Source organism: Pteropus medius, unplaced genomic scaffold (genome assembly GCF_902729225.1).
Source record: "Pteropus medius unplaced genomic scaffold, Ma_sr-lr_union100, whole genome shotgun sequence".
Lineage (NCBI taxonomy): Eukaryota > Metazoa > Chordata > Mammalia > Chiroptera > Pteropodidae > Pteropus > Pteropus medius.
In genome coordinates this window covers 6,383,747-6,403,319 of record NW_024354550.1, presented here as the reverse complement: position 1 = coordinate 6,403,319, position 19,573 = coordinate 6,383,747, and the positions used below count along the sequence as shown (strand labels likewise).

The window sequence follows — 19,573 nt, the reverse complement described above, 5'->3', positions numbered from 1 at the left end:
GAGAATTGAAAAATTTCCTGAGTGTTGTAGAAAATTTAGCAATGAGAGAGAAGACCAAATTTCCTTCATTTTTTGCATTCTCAAAGCAATTTCCCTTCCTAGTTTTGGTACACAGGTTAGTACATATAATAATAACTATTTTATTACATAGAATTTACCTTTATTACCAATTCAGCCACATTAAAAAACGTCTTTCTAAACATAACTCAATTAGTTTTTTTCTGTTATTCAGATATCTATCTGTATATATATATTAAAAGAGCTTTAAAGACGCTTAAAAAAGAGTTAATTATTCAGTGCAATTTCTCTGAAAGTACCAGGAATTTGAAGTGTCTTCTTCATTTCTTTATGTTTTAAATATCAGTTAAAACATAAAGAGTGAAGACATTGATTGAACTATATGGAATTCTCTTTAACATAGATGTCATGTTAAATATAGTTCAGTATATTCTAATTCTTTGATAACAATCGTATACGATATCCTGCTTCCTATCAAATCCTACTATCTAAACATTTTATGAACCATAATTTTCTATAAACCTTGAAACTGGAATATAGAGATCTATTCTCTTACTAACTCTTAAGTTCGCTATTGGGCTTCAGCTTAATGAAAAGGAAATTTTGAAATAATTTTACTTTTAAAATAATAGGAAATTTTAAAATATTTTTTTAAATGTACATCTTTGTCTTATCTCTTAATGACTTACCTTCTTCAATAAAGGATTTCCTTCCCTTTTGTTTCTGATTCTTATAAAAAAAATGATTCTCATTCATTTTTAATAGTTATTCCTAACCTCTTTTATTTTTTGCTTTATCAATTTGGGGTGCATTGTTTTATGGCCTTGCTTATATGTGCTCTTATAAATAACATATAGGTAGTTTACTGACTGCACTCACTAATGTTTTGTAAGCAATACTATCAAGCTTACTTTTGTTTCATTTTGTTAGGCAAATATTAATTTGATTATGGTATCTAGGCCATCATTTGAGTTCTAGTCAGTTGTTTGATTCTAACACATTCCATTTGGCCTCAAAGGACTAAGTTTACTGATAGCTAATTAAAGATAAGAAAAAAAAATTTTAGTTAAGCAGGAAGAATTGAAAGTATGTTATATAAGAAAATCTGTGTAGCAATAATAGTAAATCCACTAGAAGTTCTTTTTAATAGAGTAATATTTAAATGAATCATTTAGTCATTTTAATAACTTATTAAGTTAAACTTTATATCAAATTTCAAGATAATTTTGATTTGATTTGGTTTGCTTTAATGATACACTTTCCTTTTTTTCTAAAATTTTGTCATTGAACATATGTCCATGGTTTAGTAGTTAAACCTTAAAAAATGATGTATCTTGCAAGGCAACTAGCCTACGCCCAGATACCCCACTGAGAAGGAACAGTGGCTATTTGGCACCAGCAAATGGTTGCCATGTGGAAATTCAGGTCCAGGATTTTTAGATCTTCTGATATTTTCAAAAGAAACCATGAATTCAGATTTTCAATAAAATACTTAAAAGGGGGCAACTTTTTTTTTTAGAAAAAATGTTGATATTTTTTATTTCCTGAAATTCTATGACATAATGTGTCCCTCTGACAAACATAATATTTCAATTCATAGTGAGAAATTTGTACTACAAAATAATATCTTATTTTTACTTTGTATTTAAGATAACTTTCTGCAGAAATAAAGCCCCGTTATGAATTCTTAAATTCAATATATGTTCAAGGGAAACAAGAAATTGTTAATTTGATAGAGGCCACTGATATTTTATAGTGGAGGGCTAATAGAGATACTTGTTATCGGTGCCAAAATTATATCCTTTAGCTTATCAGACTGTACTTAAATTTTAATTTTGTTTATATATTAAAAGACAGTGTTTATAATCCTAATAGTCACAAACACAAATACACACGCACACACATGCAAAGTTTTTAACTCTCCTTTGGTTAAATATCTAAAACTCTTAACTCTAAAGATACCAAATAGCCTTTGAAATCTAGTATTATTTGAAACTGATAATTATAAAAGCATATATCAATATTTAGAATTTATTTACAATTTTTAATAACCTATTTGACTAGATTAGTAAATCTTATATATTTATGTGTGTGCATATCTATATATGTGAGCATGTAAAGAAACAATATTTAGCTTATTTGTGTACATATATGTGTGGTCTGTGTGTTTGTGTACATGTTTATATATCTATTATAAACATATATACGTACCAAAATATCAGAGCCTAGAAATTAACCTATTGTTATTCTTTCCTCCCAAATCCTGGATTACAGAATCTGCTTTTCTCATATCAGCCACCACAGTCATCCAGCCGTTTTTCAGTCTCCCAGACTGGTGACCTCACTATTACTAATGTCCAGCGATCTGACGTAGGTTATTATATCTGCCAGACTTTAAACGTTGCCGGAAGTATCATCACAAAAGCATATTTGGAAGTTACTGATGGTAAAGTAGAGCATTTTATTTCAAAATTTCAAAGTTTTCCTTAGGGTCTAATGAAAGTACCAGTAAACATATTTATTTTCAACTTCGTATCCTTACTTACAGCAATGTTGAGTAAAGCTGAAGAGCATGTTAATACAATGATTAAGTCTAAAATGATTCTTAATTTAACTTGACTGTACTATAGATTTTTAGCACTAAGTCAGATTCACCAAAGTATAGCAGTTATGCAAAGAAAAGTTTATACTGAATAGCTGTACATGAGAATATTTCCATGTTTTCAAAAATAAAATGCTATTTGAAAATTTATTAGTGTAAAATATCATCCTTTTCTTTCCTCTAAATTAAGGAGATAAGTGCATTTCTGATAAATTCAACTCACAACTCATGATAATGAACAATTTTTCTTAATGTGATTTTATCTTGTTTATTAATTCTCTTAAACTTGATCAATTAATGCCAAATATGTTATAATGACACAATGATGGAGAAAATCACCAACCATTAGAAGGATGACAGTATAATAATATGAGAATAAAAATATACATATATATTTATATGTATACATATAAATATATAAACATGTAAATATTCACATTAAATATATATATATATACACATATTTCTTCCTTTTTGTTGCCATGTAGTATTCCATTGTATAAATAGTTCACAGTTCATTTATGTTTCTGTCTATTGATGGATTGTTTTCAGTTTAGGGCTTTTATTAATAAAGCTAAATATACCTAACAAGTCCATTGGTGGGCATGTGCACTCAATATCTTGGTTTTCCCAGATATAAGTGCTTGTGAGATATATGAATTATAAAGATTTCTTCTCATTTGTTCTTTTGATGATGATTTTAGGGCTTAAGTAACTAATTTTAATGAGGACCAATGTATTATTATTTTATTTTATATGTTGTACTTTTAGTTTTCTGTCTTACCTTGAGGCTATGAAGATGTCTAAGTCTTCTTCTGGAAGCTTTATTGTCTATACTTTTGAGATTTAAGATTTTAATTCATTTAAAATTATTTTTTGTTTATGGTATAAAATAAGGGTCTAAATTCCTTTTTAGGCTATTGGAGGTTCTCTATATTTTGTTATATGCTTTAAAAATCAACTTGTTAACATACACATGCACACATTCCTAAACAAGCACAAAAATCTGAGTTTTAAATTTCATTCCACTTAAATTATTGAACAATTTAAGTAGAATTAACATTTAAACAATGAGTCTTTCAATTTAGAGAAATATATATGAATTTATTTAGACCTTTAAATCTCTCAATAAAGTTTTATAGTTTTCAGGGTAGAAGTCTTGTGCATATTTTAGCAGATTTATTCTTATGATATTTTATGATTTTGGATGTGTGTGTATCATTATGGTATTGTTTAAAATAAGATGTACAATTGACTTTGTATATTAACCCTATAACCTGTAGCTTTGCTAAATCTACTCATTATTTCTAAGATTTTGTAGGTAGAATACTTTGGAATGTCTATGAACAAAATGTGGCAACTGCAAAGTAAATCAATTTTACTTTTTCTTTCCAATATTTAGACCTTTTATTTCATTTACTTGTTGTGCATTATCTGTGATCTCCGACATAATTAGTAGGATTGATGATAGTGGACACATTTTTCTTGATCCTAACTTTAAGAGAAAAAACATTTATTATTTTATCAGTAAGTATAATGCTAGCTAGGATTTTACAGATATTTTTTGAAATTTAAAAAAAAAATCCAGAGTAATTTTTAAATACATTAATTTTATTGTTTCGTTTCCCAATGCTCTCAGAATAAAGGTTATATTCCTTAATATGCTTTATAATTTATGATATGACCTCTGCCGGTTCATCTCAGAATAGTGTGTTGTTCACATGCCCTAATTTTATTGTTTCCTTTTTTTTTTTTTTTTTGTCTTAAGACTTCTACACATGCTCTTTTTGACTTGAAATTTCAATTTCTTCAAGAAGCTTTCCCTAACTCCTTACATATGGGTACTATGCCCTCACCCTGTATATGTATATATAGAGATTGCATCCTATACTGTCCTGTCTTCTGTTTATTTTCCTATAATCTTCATTAGACACTAAAAGAGCAGGGCCTATGTCTGTCTAATTGTATACCCAGTAACCTCCAAAGTCTGACACATGATAAGTGCTCAATAGATATTTTTTGCTTCAGTGGAAGAAACAGAAAAAAGAGAAATAAACAACTACCTATTAGTTAAATCAGAATTCAAAATTAGTATTTTCTCATTCAAAAGTCTGGACTCTTACCTCTGTCTATGATATATGTTATATATGCACTGGCTCAAATAAGTTAGAATAACCTAAAAAGTTTTTTACAATTTTTTACATTCATCACGCCTAATAAATGATGGTTGTAAATATCATGTAATGAATTTGACGATGATCAATAAAATCAATATGTAGAAAAAATAGAACATAGAATTGCACATACATTTACAATTACAACTTCATAAAGCAACTTGTACATACAGCTGTACTTGAAAAAAAGGCCAAAGAAAATTATGGTAAAATATTGTCAAGTATCTCTTATTAGTCTCATAATCAATAACTAAAAGCAAAGTGACAATAGAGCAGGAGGCACAGAATATGATAGAGTAGCAGTTGTCTTTGAAATACTGCTTTTCGGTATCTGTGGCCTACCCCAACTAGCATTCGACTCAGGGACGTAGAAATTCATATCACCTATTTAATTGAAAATGTTTGTTCTCTTTATTACTAGAATGTAAGAAAAAAATAGTGGTTATTAAAAGATGTATATAACTTAGAATCATTTGCATTTATCTCTCAAAAGTTATTGATATACAGTGAAAAGAATATTAATTTTTATTGAAAAAAAGAGAGATTTACCAATTACTAACCACTTGATCTGAATAAATCACTTGAGCTTTCAAAGTTTCAGTTCCCTGATTCCTAAAATGGGATAATATTTTATAGCCTAAATCATGGATTTTTGAGATATATTTGCAAACTGATAGCATTTGTGATATACTGTAACTTATGTTTAATGGTGTATAAATGTGAATTTTTTATATTTAGCCAGTGTATGTTATTTTGTATTATTTTTCACTTGAAATCATTTTATAAATATATTTATACATATTAATATACCCCTCATGATCATTATTTTTCAGGAGATAAAATATTACTTTAATGATATGCCCTTACTTTTTAGGGTTTTTAAATCTTTCATTGAATGTGGGAAAAAGACAGGTAAATTTTTACAAAGTCTGCCATAATAAAGTTCTACCACCTATCATACTGCTTATACCAACATTACTACTACCATTAATACTATACTGATGATAAAAAGTTACCGTTATTTCATGCTTCCTTGGTGCCAAGCACTATGCTAAGAACTTTTCACTTATCAACAATTTCAAATGTGACAACATCTCATTTTACAAATGAAGAAAAGAGACTGAGAATGGTGAAAAAGTGTGCCCACACCATGTAGATAATAAGTAGGAGAAATGAGATTTAAAACAAAAATTTGTACTTCTGGACATGGACAATAGACTAGTGGTTACCAGAGGGTAAGAGGTGAGGGAGGAGGTAGATGGGGTAAAAGAGATCAAATATGTGGTGACAGAAAGAAATCTAACTATGGGTGGTGAACATGCAATGCGATATATATCTATGCCTTACTGTTGAATTGTACACTTGAAACTTAGCTTACTGGATTTTGTTAACCAATGTCACCATAATAAAAATAAATAAATAAAGTGGATAATAAAAAAAATAAAAAATAAAACAAAAATTTGTACTGTCCAATCTAATTATCACTTGCCACATGAGACTATTTAAATTGGAATTTAAATTGCTTAAAATTAAATAAAATGACACACTTAGTTCTTCAATCACACTAGCCACACTCAGGCCCTCAGTAGCTGTGTGAACCATTGGTTACTGTATTGGATGATGCACACATGGAACATTTTTATTTTTCAGAGCTACATCTTTCTGACTCCAAAGTCTGTGCACTTACTTTGTTAAAATGTATTTTTGTTTTTTATAATTTTCTACTGTATTACTTGATAATTCATTCTAATAATCTTAGTGTAAAATGTCAACCCTAATTTGAGGTCTGTCTCATAAATCCTAAAAGCTAGGTTCGATGCATAAATGTACTACACTCTGGTTTGTGTAAATTTATGCATTTCATTAGTATTTCATTCTAATCTGACAACATCGAAAATCTTTCATTTTTTTCTATCTAAAAATGTAAAATCGCTTTAACTCTTTTAGCTCTGATTTACATATTAATTTTTTACAGAATAGTGGTAATATCATAATTCATATATATGAATAGTTTTTTGCATTAACAAAGCACTTTCATATCTATTATTTTATATAAATCTTCTTAGCAATCAATCCACTGAACTGATTAGAACAAGTGTTATTATCCTGAAGTATTATTATTATATTTTACAGATTAAAAAAATAAATAAACTGAGGCTTAGAGAATTTAAGGAACTTGTCCAAAGACATTTGACAGATGGTGGATCTGATAGTCAACCCAACTCTTTTCTTGCTTTATTTTTATAAACTACACAGTGTATACCAGGAAGAAATAAATGACACAGAGAAACAGCATCATAAAACTGGTTTGGGATGGGATGAGGAGGCATAGATGATGCTAATCATGATGCAAATATCAGAACACTAGAAAGATGTAGAAAACCGAATAAATCCCCAGATACTGGATTGTTTCTAAACATAACAAGGATACCAAATGCAAACCACTTCGTTACTGGACTTAATTCTAATCAGTTATAAAGAAACCCTCTGTTACTAATTTAATTAATGTCTGGAGGTAAATATTTATTTATTCTTATAATCAAGGGAACACAGGTGGCAGTCTTAGAAAACCCAAAACACAATAAAACACTTTCATTCTTTTTTCATACTTATCAGGAGGGCCCTCTGATTTGATTTTAGCCAATCTCAACAGATAATGTAGAAAATATTAAATAATTCTAAGCAAGGGAATTATTGGCTTATATTTTTTATTCATGGAATATCAGAAACATTCCTGCCAAGTTTCGAACTCCAATCTTCTAATACACTACCCACCTCCCCTCCGGTATTAACAAATCTCACACTAGTAACCAACGGTGGAAGAGAATTGGAAGGTGGAGAAAAAATACGCAGTTGCTGATTTCACTCTCTTGCTTTCTTGATTTTCTTAGATTGAATGCACAAAATCAATAATTATTTCATGATAAACGAGGAACAAATTGAAATGTGACTCCAGCTTGTGAAAATCTCTGGTGCATAAAACTTTGAGCATGACATATCCAGCTTTGCAAATGGTTGCATCCAAAATTTAGTTACTCTGGCAACCAGTTTCCTTTAATCAGGCAACTTCTTAGAATTGTCTTTTATATATTCGCGACTTTTACAATTTTTAACTATTAGTCAGAATTGTAAAGCTTAATAGAGAAAAACAAATTCTTAAACTTATCTTTTTATTTTTTATTCATTTAGAAAAACATCATGGAGTTTCACCTAAATCACCTAGGTCAGAGGATGAAAACATCTCTCTGATGCAGGATTTATTCTAGTTTCACTATTTGTTTTAAGTCTTTCCCTGAAATAATTTATTTATTATCTTAGATAATGTTTTTAGATTTTAGATTTTTCATACAATACTAATACTTTAATTTACATATTGTAAAAATGCCTTCCTTAGTACATTAAAACTATCAAGATAATAGAATTAGGAAAAGTGTTATCTCATTTCTATAATTTCAATATGGAACTATGATATTTCCTACGTTAGGACATCAGCTTGAGTTATATTTTTAGATTAGCCTACCAAGAATGTATTTTCACAGTTTTCCAGTTTCTCTGAATTCTTTAGGATTGGGAATTTTTTACATTTATTATTTTAATAGAATTCTAAAATAAAAGGATCTCAATCATATTGATTTAAAAATTGTCAAACATGGTGGTGTGATACCATCATTTTTCTATGTGACACCAAACGGTTATGAAATATCAAGTTGGCTTTGGTTCATTTATGAAAATTTGTCTCATAAATTTCCTTGGGGTAAATGTCTTTTGCTGTTGTTTTATTCTTTACATATTTTAAAGTTTAAATGCTGCAGCATCCCATTTCTTGCCACTCACTATACATCTCTTCACTATCCACAATCCTTATTTAGTCCCTGAACTCTTAAGTAGGTCCCTTAACAATGCAGCACACTCAGTCAGTGGTTGGTCACTTGAAAGGAATACATTTTACCTCATTTTAATATTCTAAATCAGTGCACCATATAAATGCATTCTGAATAATGCATATCTCCTACTTTAATTACTTGCTTAATTAGTTTGTTTCAAAGCCTAGAGCAACTGCTCTTGCTTCGATGATTAGAAAATTGCTTCCAGTTGCAGAAACCTATTTCCTGTTGTTTCTTCTGGCAGTGATCGCAGACCGGCCTCCTCCAGTCATTCGACAAGGTCCTGTGAATCAGACTGTAGCAGTGGATGGTACTTTAGTGCTCAGCTGTGTGGCCACAGGCAGTCCAGTGCCCACGATTCTATGGAGAAAGGACGGAGTCCTTGTTTCAACCCAAGATTCTCGAATTAAACAGCTGGAGACTGGAGTGCTACAGATCCGTTATGCTAAGGTAACTTGAAATGACACCCTGGGTTTCCCATTTTGTTTCACTTTGTTTTTGCCTCCAGTAACTAATAGTGAAGTCTCAAATTTTAGAAATAATGAAATCTCAAATAACAATATTAATATATTTTTAATTTGATGCTTTATTCTTTCAGACATTCCACTATGTATTTTTAAGATGATTTGACTCATAATTTAGCCCATGGCAAGTAATTAAAGGTTTTATATGGAGGAGGAAAAAAAAAATTTCAGACCTATTGAGGAAGGTCGATGAGGATTTGTGGGAGAACAAGTACCTTTTAAGTAGTGGTATGATGTAGTCATTCATTCTACAAAGCATTTTTCAAAGATATTTTCTAGTACCATTTGACGTGCAGTGTACTTGAACGGTTCTTCTATTGTGAATATATGGTTTAGCATTTTGCAATTGTAGAATACTATATATGCAAACAAAAACTATAAAGCAATGTATACACTGAGTATACATTTCAAATCAGAATGTTAAATGATGAAAAGCCTGTGGGTTTGTGGGAACAATTTAGGGATTTACTTTCCCAGGGCATCACATCCCATACCTGTTCTTTCAGGACTGTGTTGTTTTGTTTTGATTTTTCTTTTTCTTTTTAGGTCAAGATCAGACAAGTTCATGAGGCATATGAAAGAATAGCCTTGTCAGTAATAAACAATTTCAATTGCTTTATTGCCTATTATAGGTGGCTTTTTTGGAGTTTTGAATCAGCATAACAGCTTATTTTATGTGCCACCAAAGTTATTATGTTTTATTTCTTTATGACACCCATTATGACTTTGTTCTTGTAATGGGCAGAGCGAGATGATAACATTCTCTCTTTATGAAACATTACTTGAAAATAGACTTAATACCTTAAGCAGAGGCATATGGGTTCATTAAACTGCTGATGATTTTAAACTTGAACATGTGACCTGTGTTTGTATTCTGGTATTCACTCTTTAGAAGGGAGAGAGTTCATTCCAGCTAGGGTTTGGATTTATGCTTATTAAACTGCTTTAAATTAAGGTTTTTCAAAAGTGAGAAAGGGATTGAATAAGAGGAATTATTTTATATGTATTCTTTTTCCATAAAGATCTGTTAATTTATATCCATATAATTGTAACTCGGATAAAATATGAAATAGCAAGCATAGTCAAACTTTATCAGCCTTATTATATGACTTATTAAATATAAAGATATAATTTAGCAATAAAGACTAACCTTTTGAAGTGTTTACCATCCCTGACACTGAAAATAATGTTAATGCAATTAAATATTATATTTTTATTATATAATCAGAGTAATCATATAAAATCTTTTTTACATCTCCATGAATTACTTTCCTTCACATTCGATAAAAGTATATTCAATTAAGAAATAGTTTCTGGTTAGTGAATTTCAATGCAGTTATTCATATTTATGGGCCATATACAAACCTATAATTATTTTTCCAGCCCAGTGAGCTTTTGACTGTTTCAAATATTTATTTTCCATCTGTCTCTCAGCTGGGTGACACTGGTCGGTACACCTGCATTGCATCAACCCCCAGTGGTGAAGCAACATGGAGTGCTTACATTGAAGTCCAAGGTAATTTAGATAGTATTTTTACCTTAAAAGAAAGCTTCAAACACAGTTGTTTACTTACTGGTAAATAAAGTAGATGTCCTGATGCCTGAATAGATGTGTGGATATGTTATGTACATTTATTTATGTGCTTATCTGTATATGTGAAAATATTTTTCATCTTTTTCCCCTTCGTTAGAATTTGGAGTTCCTGTTCAGCCTCCAAGACCCACTGACCCAAATTTAATCCCTAGTGCCCCCTCAAAACCTGAAGTTACAGATGTCAGCAGAAATACAGTAACATTGTCATGGCAACCAAACTTGAATTCAGGAGCAACCCCAACATCATATATTATAGAAGCCTTCAGGTAGAGTGAAGATGGTGTTTCCTAGTTGTCCTTTTTTGTGAGTTACCACTAAATATGCATGTTCTAACTTGTGTATCTTTCCTTAGCCATGCATCTGGTAGTAGCTGGCAGACGGTAGCAGAGAATGTGAAAACAGAAGTATTTTCCATTAAAGGACTCAAACCCAATGCAATTTACCTCTTTCTTGTGAGGGCAGCTAATGCATATGGAATTAGTGATCCAAGCCAGATATCAGACCCAGTGAAAACACAAGGTAAATATTATCCTTAGCTGTGATAATTTTATAGGTAAATCATTTGTACTACATGCTAGGATTGTATATTTAACATAGATTTGTTGTCCAAGGTGCTCGATTAATTTATTTTTCTATCAACAATAACTTTATTTTTTAATGTATTTTTAAATTAAGTTTATTGGAGTAACAGTTAATACAATTATTTAATTTTCAGATATACATTATAATTTGACATCTGTATATTCTATTGTGTGTTTACCACCCAAAGTCCAGTTTCCTTCAGTTACCATATATTTGATTCTCTTTACTCACTTTACCCTCCCCTGACTCTCTTACATTTAACCCCCTTTATCAATTAATTTTTAAAATTCAAACACAATATCTGTAAACTTTATTATTTTCTGGACTAAGCACTCCAAAATAAGATTAATAACAGAGAAATGTTTCTCATTTTATAAAATCACAACTCCAATGAGAAAAAAAATATTTTTTGTATTCAGTTTTATGATTTTAAATATTGCTATATGTGGCTATAAAATCTTTATATACTAATTATATTTAAAATTGAATAAATTTTATTTATGTTGAAATCAGTTCTCAAAACCTTCTAGATGAGTTTTGAAAATTACAGCCCTAATCAAATAATGCTTTTTGGAAATCATGTGAATGTAAGAGATATGGGGAAGATAAGCTTGACTAGTTCTTAATCCCTCTGTCCAGTCAACCAACCTCCTGCTAAGTAGCATGGGGGAAAAAACACTTTAGGTCTGTGTGTTGTTTGGCCTGTCTTTCATTGTCAATTATGTGAGCCATGATATATTAAACTTTTAAATGAAAAGCATGTATAATTTTGGTCAAAGATGTGTTAAAGAAACAGAGAAAAGGGAAAATCAATATGTTAAAGCTACTTTTAAAACATTTGAAACTGGAAATTTTGTTCACTCTGACCACGTTCTAGATACACTGCTGTTTATTGTCTTTTGTGAATAGAATTATTTTTAATTTTCAATAGACAGATTATTTCCCGTTCGCCCTCTTGCACATCCCGTTTTAATACTTTACTAGAAAGTATTTAAAGTATATTAAGTTTATATATTTAAAAAAGGATGAATTTGAATCGGCCTTTACCTTTTTTTGGATCATATTGCCTTTGCAATTAAAATATGCTTGCCCTGATATTAATAAAGATAATTCTAGATAGTAGTGATTAGAAATATAAAATTTATTTCTCAACATGACAGAGGAATCATGATGTCTCTATCCCGAGCTTTACTTTCCCAAAGGAAAAATTGTAACTTAGTTAACATGATAGAAACAAGTTACACACAAAATTATTGAAAGACTTCAACTCCTCTTTTCCTGGTTTGGGATAGGGTCTGACAGCTATCTTGCATGTTTTGTCTTCTCCAGTGAGTGAATAAACAACCTTTTTGGAAGGACTTTTTGTTTCAGAATTCACAGAGAAAGCAAACCAAGTTTTAGAACATGTCCATGTCTGTTTCTTGCTGTGTGAATTCAACACACCCAAATGCCTATATTTGTTATTATGAGTCATCTCACCAGGAGCTTTAATATTCTTGGAGCCTGTCTTAAGACACTTTGAGGTTTTCAATATTAGATACGCATTTGTAAAGAATGCAGAAACTATGACAGCTGTAAAGTGCATTTAAACTTTTGTCCCCTGGTCTCTACCTAATAGACTCTAAGTGAAGATTTGGATTGAATGTCATTCTGTCATATACTCATATGGATGCTTTTATTATGTATATCTGCATTTGTAAGTTAGGATATAGTTAACATTTTATCTGAATATGTCATTTAAAATTTTAATCAACTTACCTTTGTACATGAATAACTATGTCAACTGGAAGACTAGAAATGTAGTGAAACAGACATACAATTTTGAAATCAAAGAATTTTTCATCTTAGCTGCTTAACCTACTATCTATATGGCCCTGAGCAAGTTAGTCCTGAGCTTCGGTTTCCTCACCTATATAAGGAGGCTAAAAATACCTGTTCTACAGGATTAGACAAGGATTAAATTAAGTAATCAATTTATGAACATACAAGACTCAGATTTCTATTTTATGCCATACAATTTTACTACTGGACTTGTATTTCACTGTCTGCACTAAAAATAAAAGAAGTTAATAAAATTTATAGATATCATAAAACTGAAAAAGACAGCTAGCATGCTGAATGAGAGAATCAGAGTTAAATATATTTGACAGACTGGAATGATGGGCTAGTACTAAAAAGATGGAAATTAATGAAGCAAATTTTAAAGTTTGGTCCCTGAACTTAGGTTTTAAAAATTAACTGTAGAAGAATAGGCTGAGGTTACCTAACTTAAAGTGAGAACATGTGATTGTGTGTGTAGGAAAGTAGAAGACAGACCACAATCTTTAAAATCAATTAAAATACCTATCTGAACCACTTGAATGATGTAGCAAAATAAATAAATAAATAGATAGATAGATAGATAGATAGATAGATAGATAGATAGATAGATAAATGTGGTCTTAATTGGCACTAGCACAATTATATCTGGATGAAGTAATCTCCCATCTTCACTCTGAACTAGTCAGATCATTAATGGTGTAATGTGTTCTTTTTTGAGCATCGTATTTTCAGGTAGACGTTTAAAAGGACGATGAAGATAGTTGGTGGTGGTGCATGAAAGGGTAAAACTCGCATCATAGGAAAAGAAACCCAAGGATCTTGGATTTAACCCTCAAAATAATAAAATTAAAGCAGGCATGACGTCTTTTTTTCCTTAGCATTTTAAGAAACTATCATGTGAAAATGATATGTTTATTCTAACTACAGACAACAAAACAGAACCAATGAGCAGAAGTAAAACTGAGGAAATTTCATTGTCTAATTCTTGGACTATTTTGAGAAATGGTGAATCCCAGCTGAGGGTCAGCCTAATATTGGCCATAGCTGGAACCTGGGAAAGAACCTTGAAAATTTTCAGAACAGAACATATAAGCAGTAAAAGGAAGAGCCAGGGAATTCAGCAAAGACTGGTTGGAAATTGATTCATAAGGGAGAAGGCATGATTTCCATAAGTATTTCTGCACCATAGTTACAAAAAAGCCATACCCAAGTAGAGATTCCTAGGAATGAGCTGGGTCAAAAGTAAGAGTTACAAAGATAGAAGGCATGGTTTCCAATTCAGGAGTCAGGTAGACTTATGTCACAATTGGAGAGAATTAAAACTTTGTTACAGGATAATCAAAATCTGTTTTTCCAAAGACACAGTTTATACAAGGAAGGTGAGATGAGTAGCTAGCAAGTAGCGGCACTATTGGTCAGTGCTGAGAATGGGGGTGGTTGCTGCCTCTCTTACTACTATTCTTCATCCACACGTCCTATCCACATAGCATTCCTGAGCCCTGCTTTTTAAAGAATATGTGCACAGACACCAAATGTACGAAATATGTATGATATAGATAATAATTATTGAGACCAGTTACTATGAATAACAAAGTGGAGCCTAGATAATCTCTCTTTAGAGATTAAGTGTAGGGAGTCCCAATACTGGAGAAGCAGTTGGACAGAATCGTATCTGAGATTTCCTCCAACTTTAATTCTGAGTGTTGGGAAGGATCTTTTACATTATAACACATTTCTTTCAGGAGGAGGAAGAGGAAGAGGAGAACAAGAACAATAAAGGGCCAATTCATAAACTTCTAAATATTGCAATATTAGACAACATTTTCCATTTTTCTCTCTGGTGGGGAGTTTGCTAAAATATTCTAGACCACTGTTATCAAAATGATTACAGGAAGTCTGGGAGTTTAGTCAGTTTCCTGAAAGAATTAACTGGCAAATTTATCTCAAACCAGAGGAATTAGGGATTGTGATGCAAATCATAGTAGGTACATTTTAAAATGGTTATTTACATGTGTAAAGATACTTCCCAAAAGGCAGGAGATTGCCTGAGGTTGGAAGCTTACCCATGAGAAAATATGTTTAGAAGCTGACATAACATGTGTTTTCCATACACCAATTTTTTGTGACTCAACCACATGAGTTAAATTACTAAGCACATACTATATGTACAGCACTATGTTGTGTATAGGTTGTGATCATAGGTGGCCTGAGGGCCAGTAACAGCCTAAGTTAAAGTATAGTAAAGTATTATCTCAATTGTTTTTTTCTAATTTTGCTTATTTATAAGCTTAACTTATAGGCCCAATACAGTCAAGGGTATTATTTCTAAAAGTGTTTGATAACACTCAAATCTATCATCTCTTCCATTAGCCTGCCTTCCCTGGACTCCATCAAAGATACTAACCCACCTCATTTTTAACATTAATGTTTTTGCTTTCTATCCAGACTCTGTTCTTTGAAAGTAATTATTTAGAACATTAAAATTCGCATTTCTGGTGTTTATGGACTGGCAAATAATCTAGAATGTATGTGCCAAGATACAACACTCTGAGGAGAAATCTGGATGCAAAAAAATATATATATATTTTTTTAATATATAAATTTATATACATATAAATTTATATATGTGTATATATATATTTTTAAATTTAACAAAACCCTTCTTTGTTGGAAAAAAAAAAGTGCAACATAAATGAAAGCTAATTATCTCTATGTTCTTGGTCTCCTTTCTAAAACATTGATGTTCTTGAGATTTAAAACTCTTTATTAAACATTTACAGTTATACTGTAACTAAACTAACCAAACCATTATTAATTAAATAAATGTTAAGTACTGTTTTCTCATCAGATCTATCCTATCCTATCCTATCCTATCCTATCCTATCCTATCCTATCCTATCCTATCCATCTTACTGAGGGCTTCTGTATCCCCCATCATAGCCACTAACTTATTATATACATAATTTGAGAAAACATCCAGTTTCTTATAAAATGTAAGGTATCTGACTTCTTTTTGTGCTTGCTTTTTACTTATAATGCCTCCATTCTTTTCATTACCTATCCACTTTACTGCATCTGACTTTTTCTTTCTTGCCTAATTAAGATCACTACAGAAGGTTATGACAAACTCAAGGGGATTTCACTAGGCTCCTCATTCTTGGCAAGAAAACAATCATTACATAGTAGAAGGAGCCCTCAAAAGCAGTTGTTCCCATTGTTATCTTTACCTTCTGCTCTTTTTGCTTTCTACATGTCCTCTGTTTGTCTTCCCTCCTTTCCTTCCTTCCTCCCTCCCTCCAGCCAGCCCTCTCCTCTCTCCTCTCTTCTTCTCCCACTTACTTCCGTTCCATATCTTATTTCTCTCTCTCTCTCTCTCTCTCTCTCTCTCTCTCCCGCCTCCCTCCCTCCTCTCTCTCATTCCTATCCTTCTGATCCTAATAAAAAGGTTAAGTTGTTCCTATTTTATTCTGTATCATAGGTTGTCTTCCTAGTCACAATGATTCTTCTTTTCTGAGAGTCGCTATGAATGAAAGGATTGCCTCACCATGTTTTCATTCAAGTCAATAACATCACGTAAGATCTGACACAGTCTTCTTGGATTGTTGCAGATGTTCCCCCAACAAGTCAAGGGGTGGATCACAAGCAGGTCCAGAGAGAACTGGGAAACGTCGTGCTGCACCTCCATAGCCCCACCATCCTTTCTTCCTCTTCTGTTGAAGTGCACTGGACAGTGAGTCATTGTTGTTGCAATGTTTGATCACAGTTTTAATAAGCAGATGAGTTCTAGGAGATTATTATGTGAAAATATGTATAAATGCAAAAGATAATTAAATTTTATATATATATTTGCTGTTCACTCTCCACCAATAACTTTATAATGTTAGCATTTTTTATTACAGTTCCTGTGGATTGGATTTAAACAGAGAAAACTTTTATCTTTGTGGTGTTTTCTATTATGCTGTAGGAAAGAAACAATTTTAATCATGAATATATAACTTGTGATAGATTGTTATCAAATGACTTTTTCTAAACTTACAAATATTTTTAAGTTGCATTAAGTAGCCTTTAAAATTAGAAAGTCGTAAAACACATATTATTTTCTCATCCTTTTGACCCTTAGCAGACATATCTCTGGATATGCCATAGAAGTGCTATGATGTCTCCACTTTTCGTTATGAAGCATAGAAATCAATATCTAATAATATATATTAAGCTGAAAAAGTGAACACATTACAAAAAATAGGTGATCTGTTTTCAATATTCTACTTTACATAAAGTAGAAAACCACGGGGTGAAGACAAATAGAATGTTTTACACTTTGTGACATTTAATTTTCATAATTTTCTAATAAATCAATAGAAATATGTGAATGATTACATTTTTATTTGCCATTTTAATAGGTGGACCAACAATCTCAGTATATTCAAGGATATAGAATTCTTTATCGGCCGTCTGGAGCCAACCATGGTGAATCAGAGTGGTCAGTTTTTGAAGTGAGGACGCCAACCCAAAATAGTGTGGTTATCCCTGACCTCAAAAAGGGTGTCAACTATGAAATTAAGGCTCGTCCTTTTTTTAATGAATTTCAAGGAGCAGACAGTGAAATTAAATTTGCCAGAACCTTAGAAGAAGGCAAGTATAATGAAGAGTATGATTTCTGTGTATTGCAGCACATTTATTAGGTTTTTATTAGCTTAAATGAAAATTTTAATGTTAATAGTGACATTATTAATTTTCTTTATATTGAACATTATATTTTGCTAATAGAATGTGTTTAATTTGAACCAATATAAAACAAAATTCTGTAATACTTGCTTTAATAGAGGTCTATGTAAAAAATGTGCAAATATGAACACTGTATTATTTAAAGACATATATGGGATATATATGATTATTCAGAACTAAAATTCACATTTAAAGATGGAAATGTTTTCAATTTGCTTGCTTTTCCATTAATTATTTTCCATTCACTTATTGAATATCTTGAGTAATGATTTATAAATAAGATGAGTAATGTCTTGGTTTGCCCTGGACTTTCCGGAGTTGGCGTTTTATACTTATGACTCATGTCCCTAGAAACCCCTCATTCTAGACAAACCAGTATGATTGGCCACCCTATAAATGAAAATTAAAAATTAATATTTACATAAATGTGAAAGGTTACATATCATAACTGTACTCTTTAAAAGTAACTAGAATTTTCCCTCGAATGTCTTTTTTTACTTTGAGTATATAAATGACAAGATATAGGTAATATTATGGAGGATTAGCATTCATCTTCATACTTTTGAACATTTTAAAGGAGAACATGGGACTAGAACATGAGTTGAAGAAATAAGAATTTTCCTGGGATGTTTTGTGGAGAGAATCTATATAACATTGGTTATGGAAAACTCATGGTAACTGTGGGTTAGCAGTATTGAGGAAAAACTTCCATAGTTTGGGACTATTCAGACTTGGATGAGATACATCTTTAAAATATATGCCTATATTGATATATATTTTATGTAGTTGTTGTTTGACTTAAATCAATTAGGTGCTTTTTTTAATGTTCTCACATACTTATATCTACTTTTTGAAACACTTTAACAGCACCCAGTGCCCCACCTCAAAGTGTAACTGTATCAAAAAATGACGGAAATGGAACTGCAATTCTTGTTAGTTGGCAGCCACCTCCAGAAGACACTCAAAACGGAATGGTCCAAGAATATAAGGTAATACAAATACAGTAATTTACTAATGGACATCCCTCTCCCCTACAAAGCAAAAGAAAGCTTGGTTAAATTGTGTGTGGATATTTGGCGCCATCTGCTGATCAATGTAGCATCATGTAAAATTATTTTTAAAACACTATCTATCCAGTAATTATGGGATACTAAGTCTTTCTTAAGCCAATGAAAAAATTAACTTAAAGAGAGAATCGACATGATCACAAAATATATAGGTCCATGTAATTTCACAGAAACAACAAGGTAAATCTAATAAATTTTTTTTTTTTTTTGCCCTAAAAAGTAGTTCAAATATATTTTGCAACATTGGGTAGCACTATGGAATTGGCTATGAATCACATTCTATCAAATATAGTTTGCTTTCTTTTTGTTAACATACTTGAAATTTTAGAACTTTGGAGCTAAGTTTAAAAAATTATTTTAGTGTACATGAAATGTATTTTTCTTATACATCTTGTTTTAGTTGCAAAGGAAATTCAATAATAAATTTCTGTATGTTTAAAAGAAATTTTAAATTAACGCTATATTGTAGAGTGACTTCATCCAATGATTCTGAATAATTTTTACCTGCAAAGTCATTGGCTCTATTCACTGAATTTAGAGAATCCTGCATAGATTCATTTTGTGCATATCTTTTCAAGCATG

At 31.1% G+C, this 19,573-nt stretch overlaps 1 protein-coding gene across 6 annotated transcripts in view; it reads left to right on the top strand.

Annotated features, from left to right (window-relative positions):
• The window catches only part of ROBO1 (roundabout guidance receptor 1), a 374,585-nt gene that overhangs the window by 296,741 nt on the left and 58,271 nt on the right, over positions 1–19,573 (top strand). For all 6 annotated transcript variants that reach the window (XM_039855122.1, XM_039855124.1, XM_039855127.1 and 3 more), the window contains 8 exons: positions 2,293–2,464; positions 8,923–9,128; positions 10,637–10,718; positions 10,894–11,062; positions 11,149–11,315; positions 16,808–16,929; positions 17,600–17,831; positions 18,792–18,913. In XM_039855122.1, the coding sequence (XP_039711056.1) occupies positions 2,293–2,464; positions 8,923–9,128; positions 10,637–10,718; positions 10,894–11,062; positions 11,149–11,315; positions 16,808–16,929; positions 17,600–17,831; positions 18,792–18,913 (1,272 nt within the window). The remainder of the gene's footprint in view (positions 1–2,292; positions 2,465–8,922; positions 9,129–10,636; positions 10,719–10,893; positions 11,063–11,148; positions 11,316–16,807; positions 16,930–17,599; positions 17,832–18,791; positions 18,914–19,573) is intronic.